The sequence below is a fragment of the Hyperoodon ampullatus genome, assembly GCF_949752795.1.
Source record: "Hyperoodon ampullatus genome assembly, chromosome: X".
Classification (NCBI taxonomy): domain Eukaryota; kingdom Metazoa; phylum Chordata; class Mammalia; order Artiodactyla; family Ziphiidae; genus Hyperoodon; species Hyperoodon ampullatus.
Genome location: NC_136913.1, coordinates 116,031,536 through 116,049,154, shown reverse-complemented (window position 1 = coordinate 116,049,154; position 17,619 = coordinate 116,031,536). Strand labels below are relative to the sequence as shown.

Genomic DNA, 17,619 nt, shown 5'->3' with positions numbered 1-17,619 from the left:
GAGAAGCAATGAAGAGTTTTGGCTTAAAACTTTTCTTCCTGCTCCCAGAAAACAAAAGGTTTTGTTGTTGTTCTTTAGTCGATAGAGTATTCTCTACCCAAAGAAGGTAACAGTGTATGTCTGAAAAACTGTTGAACTGCAGGTGAGGTTGCTATCGAAGCAATTTAACAGAATTCTAAGAGAGAGCCATGCTATTTTAGCATCGGAAAATGTAATAAACTATATACCACGTGTCTAAAATCTGAGGTCTCTGAAGTAGGTAAGAATCTCACTAGCTCCACCAACCCATTCTACCAGATAATCATTATTTGCTGTGCTTGGTAAAGATTACAATTAAACTAGCTGCTGAAATTTAACAGACAAGGAAAAGGTAACCAACAGAAAACTACACTAGGTTAATTTGTAGAGAAATAACAGGTATGCATAGTTTCTTTTAAAGAGACAGCCTTTATTTTAAGGATTTTTACATTGAAGACTTCAAAAAGTGGTAGGTTTTTAGAACTTACTGACCTGTATTTAAAAGGAAATGTTGACAAAGATTCTCCAGAAATAATCTGAACAAGCGGGAAAATACAGTTAATACTACTGAAACCTACTAAAATAACTCCAGGACATATGGTTTATCCGACATAACAATACCTCTAAATGCTGTCACTGATATGAAACTGACTGCTTCTTTTCTAAACACACAGTGGTATAATTAACAATATTCAATCACTTCTGTTCTTTCCTGAATATATAAAAATTAAAATACCAATTAAAAAACTAATATATTCTCCTCTTTCAATGTTTCTTACAGATACAATTTCAATATTTTCATTCAATAGTGGTGTGGTTTAAGAGGTTTTTCATTCACAAGTCAAACAACAATTCATCCAAAGGGAACTGATACTCTATAGGCTCATAGTGCAAATAAAGAGGTTGGGAATGCAGCAACTGACCTTTCTAAAATACAGAACGGATAAAATTCTTAGAAGATACATGCAATAAGCTCTACTAAGCAGCTGGCCACAGAACTAGAACATCTGATAATTTTCCTGGTGACTTCAATGGGACTCCAGATGTTTCCAAACTCAACTTGAACTCTCATCTTAGGCTTTGTATTTTGCTTTTCCAGTTTCGCTAATGACACAAACATGCTATAAAATAAAAATCCAGAGATTCACATTAGAAAAGTATACTGTGAAGTGCAAGGCGAGAACAGTACTTGGCATGTCTTCTATGAACAGTATTCTGCTGCAGGGGTTTTTACAAAACAAACGGCCTTCCTCATCTTCCTCACCCGCGTTCACAAACGCGTTCTCGGCACTCCTGCTTCCAGAGGAGGTGGTGGGTATTTGAAGGAGAGTGAATTAAAAGACTTAAACTAGTTCATTTCTCGCTTACTTATGACATCTATCATCTGATATAATAATGGGACAGTTACTGTATATTAAACCTGTTCAACTGTTTAGCCAGCAAGAGTGTTACCCTAGCCTGGCCAAGTTACAGCTTTAAGGACGTCTGTACTTGACTACAGCTTTATGTGACTAATGGGAACCATCAGTCTGTTCAAATTATGAGGTGCTGGAAAGAGAAAACAATTCTTCTCTTTTATAAATTTTTATATGGGTTCTGAAAAATGAGAATGAGGAAAAGAAGCATTACTTACATTCAAATCCCTGAAGTATTCATTATAGTCAAGGGCATATCCTACAACAAACTTGTCTGGAATTTCAAATCCAACAACTAAAAAGAATCACATCATTTAGATACAGAAAACATCACTTTCAAATCTAATATGTGCAAACATTCTCTAAAGTGACTCTAAACCATTTCATATAAAACTTGTTGGGTTAAAGCTGGTTAAATGATTGACAAAGTATTTCACTTACAGTCTGGTCTATATCCAACACTTCGCGGGGTCCTTTTCACCAGCAAGCTGTTAATTATAAAATGTGACATGTGACACACGGAGACACTGCAGGGCATTACAAAAGAGAATATTCATGTTCTGCAACATGGTTTCATCTGCAGTTTGGCATACTATAGTCAGTTTTAACAAACCCAAAGACACACTATGAAATGGAGAGAGCTAAATCACAGGGCTCCCTGGGCAGGGGCAGCAATGAGTTCACACTACAGATGAGGCCCTTGACTGATCTTCACCTGGAACACGATGGGCTGTTCTGAGAGCTGCCCCCTGACTACTCACACGCCCATCAAAGGGCAGCTACTTGGGGAGGATGAACGGGTGGGGAATGCCAACGAGCAAAGATGACAAGTAAAGGCTTTCAGTCCCAAATCCCTGGGAAACAATCCCTAAGCCACAAATGGTGTGGGAGAGGTGAGCATCACCTTTCAAGACTTTTAGTAAATAGCTTACAAAGAGGAATGTTAGCCTAAAAAAGAACTAGCATGCTAAGGAGATAGTATTTGTTCTTGAGAGCAGAAACTGCAGGTAGGATGCATCAACTCTAACGAAAGCTAATTTCATAATCCAAGTGCTGCCTGCTGAAATTTTTCAGCCATTAAAAAACCTGTAATGGTGCTCTGAAAGCCTTTACATATGATAAGGGCAGTCCCAATAAAACTTAAGATTTCATGACTTCCTAGATAAGTATATTAAAAGGGCTGGAAAGGACCTAAAGTGATTCTCAACCTTCACTGCACATTGGAATCATGTGGGAACCTTAAAAAATATATAACAAAACTCAGATACCCAGGCCATACCCCTCACCCATTACATCAGAATCGCTGGGGATGGGACACAGATGTAAGTTATGTTTTGTTTTGTAAACTCTCAGATGATACCAATGTGCAGCCAAAGTTGAGAAGCACTGGCCTAAGCCTTAGCCTCCAAGGGATCATAGTCCAGGCAAGTCCCTTGAGATTCTCCTTCCAGTAATTAGAGGACACACTTGGACTCGGGTTCCATTTTAGAAAGAAAATAACAAACCAATCATGGCAAAACCCCTTCCATCTACCTGAACTCATTCAGGAACAATCCCAGGAAGGTATCATTAAACTCAGCGCAAGCTGTACTAAGAGTTCAGGGGAACTCGGCACCTCATATTCCTATAGATCTCAATGAATTATTTTGAAATAATTGCAGATTCATAGGAAGTAGCCAAAAAAAAAAAAAAAACCCACAGGGAGCGCCCGTGTGCCCTCTCTCCGGTTTCCTCCAGTGAACATGTCACATAACTGTAGTAGATTACCACAACCAGGACATGGACATTGGTGGACTGACCTTATCCAAATTTCATCAGCTTTCTGTGCTCATATTTATATGTGTGTAATTCTACGCAATCGTATCACACGTGTGGATTTGTGTAACCACCACCACAATCAGGATACAGAACTTGCCATCACGCATGACTTTCTCTTGCTACCTCTTTATTTATAGTCACAGCCACCCACCACCCCTTAACCCCTGGCAACCACTAATCTATTCTCCATTTCTATCATTCTGTCACTTTAAGAAGGTTGTATACATGAGATCATACAGTATTTACCCTTTTGAGATTGGCTTTTATTGGCACAGTTCCCTTGAGTTCCTCCAGGTCATGTGCATCAGCAGTTTGTTCCTTTTTAGTGCTGAGTAGGATTCCATGGTAGGGTGGACCACAGTTTGTTTAACCAGTCACCTACCAAAGGACATTTTGGCTCTTTCCAGTTTGGGGCTATTGCAAATGAAGCTGCCATGAACATTCACACACGGGTTTTTACGCGGATGTAAGTTCTCATTTCTCTGGGAGAAATGCCCAGAGTGCAGCTGCTGGAGTTGTATGGCAGTTACAGGTTTAGTTTCTTAAGAAACTGCCAAACTGTTTTCCAAAGTGGCTGCAGCACTTGACATGCCTGTCAGTTAATGGTTTTTTAATTTTTAATTTAACTTTAAGTTAAGAAGCTTTCTAGTCATTCTTAACCCTGCTTTGTACTTAATCTTTTTAGGTATAAAGCACAGATACACATACACTACATAAATAGATACACAATATATCTGTGATATTAAATTTAATGGCAAGGAAGAGATTAGGAAAAGAAGATTGAGAAACAACCCACTTGGGCCACAGCTGCATCACTAATGACCCTCCACACCTCCAGCTACAGGAAATCTGTCTCTCATGAGGCAGTCTATCTCAGTTTCACAGCATATTCCAGGAAAGAGGCACACAAGAATATCTGGAGGAATATATGCCACAGTAGGTTGACATTTAAAACCCTGAAAGCATGTAGAGAAATAAGCAAATGCACTGATTGATCTGAAGGAAACTGCTTAGTGCCCTAGAATGCATCATTTCTACACTCTCATCATGCCTGTCCCAAATCCATTTAAAGTAAAAACTCACTGATGATACACTGGCACCAGCTATCAGAAAAGCCCCAAAGGACAAACTGCTGACACACGACACAGTAGAAGGCTTACTCTGATTCAAAGATGTTCGACAAATACTTTGATCCTTTCAAAGGGGTTTATAAAAACCAGTTAATCGTTTAGGAAATAAAAGTTAGATCACTATCTGGCCCCTACATAAAAATTGCAGATTGGTCAAAAATTTTTTTAAAAAGAAAAAAACCCCCAAAACACCCAGGGACATCACCTGACAAAAAGAATAGTAAGGCATGAACTCTGAGCCAGGTTGCCTGGGTTCAAATTTTACCTCTATAGTGATCCAGCCCTGTGCCTCTGGATAATTCCCTATGCCTTGGTATCCCCATGTGTCAAGTGGGAATAATAGTCTACCTCTGAGTTGTTGGGGAGTGAAACTATAATTAGGGATAAACACAGGTAGAATTAATAAGCCAAACAACATAGGTAGGACCAGGAAGTGAGGCTGGCTTAGAAGAAAGGAAGCAGGCATTGTACATTTTCAACGTGGCTACAAAACAAGATGCAGCACACAGGACCACTACATCACTCAATTCCAGGAGCTCAGGATCTCCAGGGCCCACTCCTTCCTACCACCTCCTAACCCGTCTTTGGGATCCTTGGTCTCAGTTTTGCAAAGAGGCCCCAAATCCTCTGCCATGCTACCCAGGACAAGTTTGATATCATTATTAGATTGGTGAAAAAACAAATATTAATAACATTGGGCAATAAGGTAACTGCACTGAAAGGCTTTAACACACGACAAATTATTTACAAAGGACACTTACTGAGTCTTATTTGAGATTATATTACTTTTTGAAGATAAGAAAATTTACCCTTACAAAGAAGCAATTAATCTTTTTTCAAATGAAGAAAGTATCTTATGTCAAAATGTTATATACATACCTTGCAACCTTGACCATCTTTGGATTATGCTGCTTGACCAAGGAAAGCAAGGTCTGCATTGTTTTGCCAGTGTCAATTATATCCTTTAAAAAAAGAAAAGACATTTAAATGGTAAATAAAACCATCATACCTTTAAATTCAGTCATTATATAAACACAAAAAAACAAAACCCCATGTATAACTGGAATAATGCCATTTTTTTTTCGGTGCAGTGATTCTCCCCACAATTCATACTGAGATATTCTGGAATCTGTAAGTCATCTGGCTCTCAGCAAGCAGTAGGAATGCCAGTCCTCAGGGCTGGATTTTATAGGCACCAAGAGATCAATGACAGCTAATTTAAATATATACATGCAAGTATGTACACACATATTTTATTAGAGAGTTGTGGTGCTGCCCTTCATTATAAAAGATATTAGACTCTTTTTTATAAACTCAAGATCAGGATGCTCCAACTCTCGGATGCAGGTGGTTAAGAGACCACACCAAGAAACACTGCTTTATACCATCTTAAAAGTATCCAAAGTATTAAAGTTTTACCATATAGAATTACTTTACATGAAAGTGAATCTTAGCTATTTAGTCAAAAGTAGGACATTATTCAAAACAAACCTATCTCTAATTGGGAAAACATTTCTTAAACCATAACCCTAATGCTCTTCAATGAAAATATTCTCTACAGATGGTACAAAGCAGCGTTCACAAAGTGGGGCTGTAAGTCATCAGAAACATCAGGGCTGGGGATTTGTGAAAAATGCAGATTTCTGGGCTGTGGTAGACAGAATTCTGATGGCCCCCAGGACTCCTGCCCCCTGGTGTACACACTCAGAATAATCCCCCACTCCCTGAGTGTGAGTGGGACTTGCGAAATGATGGGGTTGTCAGTAGGTTGTGTTACACAAGACAGCTGTAGCAGTCTGGAGAGAGATTCTGCTGGTTTTGAAGATGTCAGCTGTCATATGAGAGGGTCACGTGCTAGGACATGAGGACAGCCTAGCAAGAAAACGGGGCCCTCAGTCCTGCAACCACAGGAACTCAGTTCTGCCAACAACCTGAATGAATCTGGAAGAGTACCATGAGTCACAGGTGAGATAGGAACCCCAGCCTTCATTCAGCCTGATGAGACCTGGGGCAGAGGACCCAGCTACCCTGTATTCGAGTCCTGACCCCTGAAAACTGAGATAATCAGTGTGTGTTGTTTTAAGCGGCTTAGTCTGTGGTAATTTGTTAGGCGGCATTACCGCAGACAAAATGAAGCAATCTGAAGTGGAATTAGTGAATCTGCATTTTAAAAAAAGCAACCAGTTCCCAGGGATACTCATGTACACAAGCCATGTGAAAAGTGTGTTATTTGTTTATTTTTTAATCTATAAGCTAAAGTTTCTAAAAACCTTGGTAACAACAAAAAATGAATCAGGGGTTACTGTTGCTCTTAAGCCTTACACCATTTTACATAAAAGAGTAAGAACTCATTCTATTGGTGGGAATATAAAGTACTTTGATGAGTAATTTGGCAACAATAGTAAAATTGAAAATGTACAAATTCGAAAACCCAGTCATTCCACTTCTAAGTGCCTGTATCCAGAGGGAACTCACACACATGCACACAGGACAATGCAAAAGGATGCTCTTAGCAGCCCTGTTGTAGTAAGAAAAATTGGAAGCAAATTCCATATTTGTAGGGCAAGAAATAGGTTGATTTGTACACTGAAATGCTATGAAGGGTTTTAAGGTCAACTAATTCTATATGTTTCAACATGAATAACCTCAAAACCAATTTTGAGTGAGAATAACAAGCTGCAAGAGAGAATATATACAGTGTAGCACTATATAAATTATCAAAAAATATATTTTGTATATGGTTATATATATGCAATAGAAGCATAAAAAGCATGGATGGGAATGATATGTGTACCTTTAAAAGGAACAAAAAAAATTCAAGCCAAAAAGAGAGGGGTAAGAAATATACCAGAATGTTTCCACTATCCGGTAAAAGTAAATTACTAAATATTTCTTAGGAAAAAAACAATCTCATTCCCTTATAACACAAGCCCACCATTAAAACTGATGAAAAGGAATTTCTTTCCCAGGGTTACCTTTAGGACTGTGCATACCAAGTTAGAAAATCATAAACACTATATTAAAAGTATGTAAAACTTACTTCAACAATCAAGACATTCTGGAAGAAAAAGAGAAATGAAAATCAGTACAATGAATCAGACAGTGTTTCCAATTATAATTCAAGTCACATCATAACAAACTCTAAGGATTTATCCAAATTCTTGCTTTAAGCTACTTTACTATATCGAACCCTGATTCAAACAAATGGGCCATCTGTTGGGATTTGGAACTCTTTAATATAAAATTTTCACTGCAATGGAATTTTTAAAAGTAAAATTTGACCCATATGTTCATTTTTTAAGAGTTTTCATTACTTAAACGGAGGTCTAATCTTGGGCAAGTCACGAAATTTCTCTGGGCCTCAGTTTCCCATGTGGAAAATGAGGGACTTCAACTAATATGTGTATTCCAACTCTAACATTCAAAACTATAATTTGTACAGTAACTCCAAAATCATGCATTTAACTTACCATATGGAATCCAATTCAAAACGCATTTTCTCAGTAGGCTGAAATTGATCTGCATTTTCTGGATGTGTTCATACTCTTGGACTAAACTAAAAGATACCAATGCTTCCTCCCACCATAAACCCTTACCCCAATTTCTACCTCTCATAACTTTATGGCTGTTAGAACCCTTAGAGAAAATACTGTCTAACAATTACCTCCGAGGTAGAGAAGAGTCCTATATCTATTCTTGGGAATGAGGTAGCATCTCACATACTGGTTATAATCATTGTCACAAGAAGATTCATGTTATATTGCTTATTTGTAGTTCTCATTTCTCTATCACATACCTACGGGCATCAGAATTTTAATGTTCTATATACTCTTCTAAGTCATTGGTTATCAAGGTAGGGCACACAAGATCCACTGGGTTGAAAGAAAAAGATTAGAACTTTTTTTAAACCTCACCTTATGTAATCTATAATTTTATAACTGCATGCATTTTATAATATACATTATATTACTACCATAGTTCATATGCAATTTACTCCTTTCCTCATATCACAACTAATTTCTCTCTTTTCAAAAGATATTGTAACCTAAATCTTTAGGAAAATTGAATATACAGTTGATGCTTGAACAACAAGGGGACTAGGGACACTGACCCTCCACACAGTTGAAAATCCACATATAACTTTACAGTCGGCCCTCCATATCCACAGTTCAGCCGTATTCACAGATTCAACCAGCCACAGATCGTGTAGTAGTGTAGTAAGGATTTATTGAAAAAAATTTGCATATAAGTGGACCCACGTAGCTCAAACCCATGTTGTTCAAGGGCCAACTGTAATCAATTAATGGACCAATAATTGTTTCACCACCTACCATGTGGTTCTTTCTCAGCATTTTCTCTAGCCCAGCTAGCACATCTGAAGGACAACATTTTCCCATCAGTAACTTTGGCTCACTGATGCAGCAATTTGCACCATGGGATGGAATTATAGTTTGAAAAGAGCATTGAATTATGAGACAGAGAAACTGGATTCTAGTCTTGCCTCTAATACTAAGTAGCTGTAAAACCTTGTCTAAATCATAATCAAAGACTTTTAGTACTATGAGGCTGAGAGATTAAATATTTGCCACACAAAATTGTAGTATCCAGAGTATGATGTCATTAATGTTTAAAAAAAATAAAAGAATGAGAATTGCTACCATTACCGAGAGCTTATTTTACATCAAATAGCTACATCCTTACTTAATAAATGAAAAAAATGAGGCTCAGAGGTCAAATGACTTGCCTAAAGTCATAAAAATAGTCAAGTGGTAGAGGATAGATTTGAAGAGGGGTTTTCAGGGTCCAAAGCCCATATTCTCAACCATAACTGGAAAAAAGGAGAAAACTATTCATATATATATGTATCTGCACACACACACAGTATCCTCCAGAGATAAACTGAAATAGAATGTCTAAATAACCCATAATCTCACCACCAAGAAACAACTTCACCCAACTTCTGTGTCTTGTTTTTTTTCCACAATAAATGTGCTTACTGTGACTATCATGAAAAGAAAGTTATTTTAGAAGCAGAGACCTTTTAAGATCACAGAGCTATGTAGTGGGACAGAGCCATTAGGTGGGAAAGGCAAGGTCAAATGGAATCACAGAAAGCTTTGAAGGCTAGGTCCCTTCCAGCACTAAAAACTGATTATAGGAGTAAGGGCTTCAAATGACTTCTAATTATGGGCAAAGCATGCTGAAAGGGAAGGAGGATAGGTCTGGCAGGAAGGGAAAAGAGTCAACAGATTATAATTTCTCCTTTGAAGTTTTCAAAAGATGTTGAGGAAGACAACATTAGTTTGGCACGACCCTGATATGGGACCATAGAATTTGACACAAGTGTTGCATGTTAAAGTTGCCTTACAGATACTCAGTGAAGTAAGCTATAAACATTAAAATCTAAAAACCAGAGGAAGAAAAGAGCTTTGGAGCCAGATAGACCTGCATTTAAATTCAAGCTCTACCACTTAACTGGCAGTGTGACTTTGGACAAGTCCTTCAACCTTGCTGAGTCTTAGTCTCCTGATCTGTAAAATGGGGATGATAATATCTACCTCACGAGGATTCTTGTGAAGCTTTTATGAGATTATGCCTTTATATTTGGCACTGTGTCTATAAGCAAAAAAGTAACTGGCAGCTGAAAAAAAAGCATTCCAAAAAATAAAATAAAATAAAAATTAAAATTAAAAAAAAGCATTCCATTATTTATCATTGGTTACTCAAAAATCATTTCAGTGTATCTAAAGAATAATATTGTAAATATTCAACTATTTTAATAGCTCTATTATCTCAGCGAAATGTCTATGCTGGAAGAATTCTGATGTATTTTAAACTCTTTTTTGGGATTCCTTAAAATAACAGTATGTTTGAACATACTAAGTGTTCTAACTACCAGAAACTGTTTTAAGAGCTCTACATGCATTATATCACTCAATCCTCTTCACTCACTGAGATGACTGCCAGTAGCATCATATGGGAGATGAGAGGTTAAATAACCTGCCCAAGGTCACATAGCTAGGAGGTACTGAGCCAGGCTTTGAATCAAAGCTCTCCAGCTCTAGAACCCACACTTTCAGTCACTACATTATACTGTTTCTCTATCTTTTAAGAAACTATGTGCTGTTTATTTTTAAAAAGAAGACTGTCCTTTCCCCCATATATTCTTTTGAAGGATCCCAAATTAGATCCCCACAGAAGCATCCCAGAAGTACTTGGCAACACAGACTTGATGTTTAATGTTGGATTTTGCTGCCTCTTTGCTATATGACCTAGAGAAAGATACCTAACTTAGGTTGTTTCCAAGGGTTAAATAACCCTTGTCTGAGTGCATAAATAACTATCTAAACTGCCTCTTGGTGATGGATTGAAAGCACAGTGTTACTAATTGACTCAGTATGGAATGTTCTTTTCTTCCCCTTCAAGATACATACCTTTCCAGTTAAAGTTGAGAGATCATCTCCACCAATTACTTTTATGTCACCTGTTGACTGGTCATTCTAGTTTAAAAAAAGAGATAAATATATATGTATATCTTTCCATGTATACACACATATTTCAAATTATCAAATGCGAACTAGAAGATTTAAGAAGTTAGCTATCTAATGTCATAGCATTATGATATTCTAAATGATACAAACTGTAAGAATTATGTCTCTAGAAATGAATGACTAGGTAACTTTCAAATAGAGATTAGTAAAAATTAAGAAGTTCTAATTGGCCATTACTGATGTGATGCTTCGAAGAGTCCTAAAAATGGGGTACACCCATTTTCGAGTGGGCAGTATTACAGAGGCCACCCATCTTCAGTCTCAGTTATTTCTGAACCACGAAAGAAGTTATTAGCATGACAGGTGTCTGGTTCTGGCCCTGGACCATTCCCATGAGTCAATCAAGGTGTAGAGTCTCATCTATATCACACTCGACTCCAAAGATATTTCCCTCAAAAGTCTAGCTCAGGCCCAGGTCATCTTCAGCACAGTCTGGGAAATCAGGTCTGATCAGTAGTCCTTTAAAGCATACCTCTTAGGCTCCCAGTTTTATGCTATCACAGAATCTAGCAGAAACCCTTAAAAGAGTTTCAAAAGGGAATGCTCCACACCCAGTGTAGTTGGTGGTGATAATGATCATAATTTGGCTGTGCTGGATTCAAGACAGAAAACTGGAGTGAAAGAGCAGGTGAATGAAACGGCTTAGACTTGCCCTACCAGAGAGCAAAGCATACCAAAGCTGTGGCAATTACAGTGGTGCTGTACCAGCACAGTAATAGACAAAGAGATCAAGGAACAGAATAGAGCCCAGAAACAGACCCAGAAATATATGAGGATTTAGTATATGATAAAGATGGTATTTCAAGTCAGTAAGAAAAAGATGAATTATTCAATAAATGGTGTTTCATCAACTAGTAATCCATTTGGGAAGAAAATAAAGTATGATCCCTACCTCACAGCATACACAAATATAAATTCCAGATGGATTAAAATCTAAACGTAAAAAATAAAGCCATAAGCAGACCAGAAGAAAACGTAGAATATTTTCACATTCTCAGAAAGGTAAAAACTTAGGCATGACATGAACCTAAACTGAAAGAAAAGATCTGTAACGAGTATTTCTATTATACATTGGGCTCCAACAATAAGAATCCAATAGAGAAATGGAGAATGAACATGAATAGGTAATTCACAAAAGAATGTCATAACATATAAAATGATATCTGAGAAACAGATAAACAACATGATTCTAGTGTTCACCCATTCACACTGGCAAAACTTAAGCCTGATGATATATATTTTGGCAAGAGTGACAGGAAACAAGCACCCTTGCTGTTGGTGAGAGTATAAATCAGTACACTGTCCTTTGAAAAATATATAGTCATACCTATTAAAATTGTAAACACACATGCCATTTGTCCCAGCAATCCCACTTCCAGGAATCAAAGCTACAAAAACATAAGTGTGCAAAGATACATACAAGGATGTTCACTGTATCAACTGTTATAAAAAACAAAAATTGGAGGCAACCAGCATGTCTATTAACAGGGAACTATTTAAATTAAGTTCATCCACACAATGTAATACTGTGGAGCTATTAAAAAGAATCTGATAGGGCTTCCCTGGTGGTGCAGTGTTTGGGAGTCCGCCTGCCGATGCAGGGGACGTGGGTTCATGCCCCAGTCCGGGAGGATTCCGCGTGCCGCAGAGCAGCTGGGCCCGTGAGCCATGGCCGCTGGGCCTGCGAGTCCGGAGCCTATGCTCCGCGGCGGGAGGGGCCATGGCAGTGAGAGGCCCGCGTACCGCAAAAAAAAAAAAAAAAAAAAAGAAAAAAAAGAATCTGATAATCTATATACACACTGACATGAACAATGCTAACTAAAAACACCAAGTTATAGAGCAATGTGTTGCCTACGAAACCATGTCTGTTCAGCATTTTTAAAAAGCTTATAGCTGCAATTACCTCTGAGTAGTGAGAAGGGATAAGAAGACTTTCTACTTTTATATACAGGCATACCTCAGATATTTCGGGTTTGGTTGCAGATCATCACGATAAAGTGAGTGTCACAATACAGCAAGTCACAGGAATTTTTTGGTTTCCCAGTGGACATAAGTTATGTTTGCACTGTACTGTAGTCTATTAAGTGTGCAATAGCATTATGTCTAAAAAAACAATGTATAATACCTTAATTTAAAAATACTTTATTGCTAAAAAATGCTATTGTTTATGTGTGTAATCTTAAAAAATGGTACAAATGAACCTACTTACAAAACAGAAATAGAGTTACAGATGTAGAAAACAAACATGGTTACCGGGGGAAAGGGGCAGGGATAAATTGGGAGATTGGGATTGACAGACACACACTACTATATATAAAATAGATAACTAATAAGGACCTACTGTATGGCACAAAGAACTCTACTCAATATTCTGTAATGGCCTATATGGGAAAAGAATCTAAAAAAGAGTGGATATATGTATATGTATGACTGATTCTCTTTGTTGTACAGCAAAAACTAACGCAACATTGTAAATCAACTATACTCCAATAAAAATTAATTTAAAAATAAAATAAAATAGTGACGTCAAATACTGTGGAGGATGAAGAGAAACTGGGTCACTTATACTTTGTTTATGTGAATGTAGAATGGTACAGCCACTCTGGAAAACATTTCAGCAGTTTCTTTAAAAATAAAACATGAAACTATGGTAAAACCCCACCCCACCCCAAATAAATAAATAAATAGATAAAAAATAAAAATGCTAACCATCATGTGAGTCTTAATCTTTTTGTAATGGTAACATCAAAGATCACTAATCACAGCTCACCATAACAAATATAATAATGAAAAAGTTTGACCTATTGCGAGAATTACCAAAATGTGACACAGAGACATAAAGAGAGCAAGTGTTGCTGGAAAAATGGCATCAATAGACTTGCTTGACCCAAAACTGCCACAAACCTTCAATTTATAAAAAATGCAGTATCTGCAAAGCACAATAAAGTGAAGTGCAATAGGGACTCCCCTGGTGGTCCAGTGGTTAAGAATCCATCTTGCAATGCAGAGGACACCAGTTCGATCCCTGGTTGGGGAGCTAAGATCCCACATGCCACAGGGCAACTAAGCCCGTGTGCCACAACTACAGAGCCCATGCACTGTGAAAGAGCGTGCATGCCACAACTAAGACCCAACACAGCCAAAAAATAAATATTTAAAAAATTATTTTTAAAAAAGTGAAGCACAATAAAACGTGGTGTGCCTGTACTTCTAATTTTGTCATACACTTCTATATATGTGTCCGTATTTTATGGAGTGTTATTTTTGAAAAACACAAATGGGTCAACAGTATACAGTGTTGCAAACTAAATGTAAGATACATAAGTATGACTACCAATATCAAAAAACTCTTGCATATTACTTCTCATCTTAAGGAAATTTCGGACACCTCTTATTCTAACTAACTTTAAGTTAGGGTTTAAACCTAGAGTTTCAAAAACAGAATTAATAGCAAAAAACAAAACAAAACAAAACTGTATGAAACCTGAAGCTTTCAATGAGAGCGAATCACAGCAGTAAACGATTTACACAGTAAATCAAGTTAAATAGCGACATCTTCTGTATAAATTTGGTATTACAGTCGACTTCAATTGACCCCTTTTTAACAGAGAAAAGGAGTAAAGATCTGAGAACTGAAAAGTATGGAAAAAACCCTGTGATCCAAAGGCGATGGCGATAGGGTAAGAGACAAGAGAACTCCAAGCACGCAAGACACTGCTGCTGCACTAGATCTAAATCTCCATATTTCTGTTCGCCCCAAGGGTTTTAGCTTCGAGGCTCCTTTTTCTGGAAACACAGCCACCTTTTAAATGAAGGGTAATACAGAAGATTCATTTAAGCAAAATGTTACAGTCCACTGTGCTAGAATACAGGTATAAGTGCCCAAATTGCATACAAATGGCACCCATGAATCAATTACCCCACCAGAGGATCTTCCCTTGCTCCCTCCCTTCCTGTCTATGACAAGCTTCCCACTGTATCCTTGTTGCATTTCATTACTGAGTGACTCTTATGTGCTTCATCTTTAAGGAGATGATGGGACTGGCATGGGAGAGCCCAATCTGTCCTTAACTCAGAATGTCACTGTCAGCTACATAAAATCCCCAGAGAAGCTCTTTGGGTCTACCAAATACATACCCTCAGTGTCTGTGTTTCCATTTTATCTACCTTTTCTCGAGTCTACGTGAAAAAAAGAGAAGGGAAATAGGAAGGAACTTTCTTATTTGTCTATCCCTAAAAATTGTGCAAACCTCCAGGTAGCAACAAGAACTGAAGCTTGGTATAGGAAAAGAGGAGAGAAAGCTGTGTGAAAACACGTTAATGAGTGGGCTGCAAAAGAACGGCTTGGAACAAACAGGTTGAGACCATAAGAAGAGAATGAAGAGAGGTTAATCACCAAAACTAGGCTCCCAAGAGGGTGAGACTAGGAGTATTACTGAGGTAGGAAGTCCAGCCTTAGCACTTAGTGGCTTAGCAATATGTGCCTTCCTTTTTGCAGTGAACTTCAGATCATTCTTTAGGACCCTAGAATGGAGTTATGGGGAAACAACTGTTCCTTCTACATCCAGCTAGGTCCCAAGTCCACCACACTCAATCATATTTTCTCTTCACGTCATAATTTCAACCATCCTCTGTGTCCTTTAACTGTTCTCCTGTACCCTGATCAAATATCAACAAAAGGGAGAATATTAGAATCATAAACTTTTAGAGGTAGACTGCACCTCAGATGAAAAACGGCAGATATCCAATTTTCTAAAAATATATGCAGAAAATAATAAGTCTGGAAGGATATATGCCCAGGTAATAAGTCAATTTATTTACCTGTTATTTTAAACTTAAAATGTTGCTTTAAAGGAAAAAGAAGCTATTATCAGTTTTAAAAATGATGCTGATGAAGCAGGGCCCTTATAGATCATCTAATCCTGCATTATTCAATATAATAACCACTAACCACATTATTTAAAATTAAATAAAACTAAAAATTCAGGGACTTCCCTGGGGGTCCAGTGGTTACGAATCCGCGCTTCCACTGCAGAGGGCACGGGTTCAATCCCTGGTCGGGAAACTAAGATTCAACATGCCGCGCAGTGTGGCCAAAAAAAAAAACAGATCCTCTATTGCACGAGATATATTTCACAGCCTCACAGTCACATGTGGCTAGTGGCTCTTTACTAGACAACACAGACACAGAACATTTCCATCATCACAGAAAGTTCTGTTGGTCAGCATTGCTCTAAACACATCAAAGATATCATTTGGTACAACAGGGTACCAGAAAAGATTGAAGTGTTAGTGCTGATATTTAATATCTGGTATTTTCAAGTACACTGTTTTCAAACCTTCAGAAGTCATTGCAACCTGTGTTCTTGCTTTTCATTCCATGTCTGGTTTTGGACTAGGATCTGATAAACATGTTCAACAGAACCACTCTTCATGGACTAAAAGACAGTATCTTGCATACAACAGGTGGTAATATGTTTGCTGAGTGAATTAATCAATTTCCTTAATTTTTAAAAAATATTTATTTATTTATTTATTTATTTATTTATTTATTTATTTATTTATTTATTAATGGCTGTGTTGGGTCTTCATTGCTGTGCGCGGGCTTTCTCTAGTTGCAGCGAGCAGGGGCTACTCTTCGTTGCAGTGCACGGGCCTCTCATTGTGGTGGCTTCTCTTGTTGCGGAGCATGGGCTCTAGGCGCACGGGCTTCAGTTGCTGTGGCACACAGGCTTAGTAGTTGTGGCTCACGGGCTCTAGAGTGCAGGCTCGGTAGTTGTGGCCCATGGGCTTAGTTGCTCCATGGCATGTGGGATCTTTCTAGACCAGGGCTCGAACCCATGTCTCCTGCATTGGCAGGCGGATCCTTAACCACTGCGCCACCAGGGAAGTCCCTCCTTAATTTTTTTTTAAAAATAGAAGTTGTGGTTTCATGGGTCCAAACCTGACCACTACCTTCACGTTCTTCTAATCAGGGTGCTTACATAAAACCTAAGTTGTCCGACAAGGACTACATCACAGTGAAATCCACAGGCAAGAGTTAGAAAGTATACTTTTGACTCTAGTTCTGTTAGCGTTTCCTTATACCATGGACAGTACACATCCCCATTCCTGCCAATTTAAACTGAACAAATTCTTTTCTCCATCCACGTCTATGGTCTTAGTTCAATAAGCAGGAGAAAGGCATAAATCACTTCACTTTCTTTATATATATATATAAATAGATAGATTTACAGAAGATAAGCTTTAGACTATCTAGTGTCAACATGAAAGTGGTACGTTTACATTTAACTTCAACTGTTCTGGAGAAAAAAGCATACCTTAAAGCAATTGACTAAGTACATACAGAGAAAAGTGTCAGACCAAAAGCTACTGACCTCTGCTTAGAAGAGACACTTTAAGAAACTACTCCAATATTTTCTGCATTTTTCTTCAACAAGCTCACTCAAAAAGTCAGCTTCTTACAAATAACAAATTGCTATAAAGTAATTTGTACCTTTGATATACTAAACAGATAGCCTAATCAAGCTACTAATCAAGTGACTTCCAAGATTAAGACTGAAACTTATAGCTTTATGAACCTTGACCCTAACTGAGGAAAAATCCCATAACTGGCAAAATGAATTGTTTGCATGCAAAACTTCTGAAGAAATTATAGGAAGCCCATGTTAGAGGATCCAAGTCAGT

At 37.8% G+C, this 17,619-nt stretch overlaps 1 protein-coding gene across 1 annotated transcript in view; it reads right to left on the bottom strand.

The window, feature by feature from the left end:
- Positions 1-437: 437 nt before the first annotated feature.
- The window catches only part of HPRT1 (hypoxanthine phosphoribosyltransferase 1), a 32,272-nt gene continuing 15,090 nt past the window's right edge, over positions 438-17,619 (bottom strand). The window contains exons 4-9 of the mRNA XM_079727728.1: positions 10,816-10,881; positions 7,422-7,439; positions 5,261-5,343; positions 1,875-1,921; positions 1,652-1,728; positions 438-1,139 (exon numbers count right to left, since the gene is read on the bottom strand). Of these exons, the coding sequence (XP_079583854.1) occupies positions 1,092-1,139; positions 1,652-1,728; positions 1,875-1,921; positions 5,261-5,343; positions 7,422-7,439; positions 10,816-10,881 (339 nt within the window). The 3' untranslated portion in view covers positions 438-1,091. The remainder of the gene's footprint in view (positions 1,140-1,651; positions 1,729-1,874; positions 1,922-5,260; positions 5,344-7,421; positions 7,440-10,815; positions 10,882-17,619) is intronic.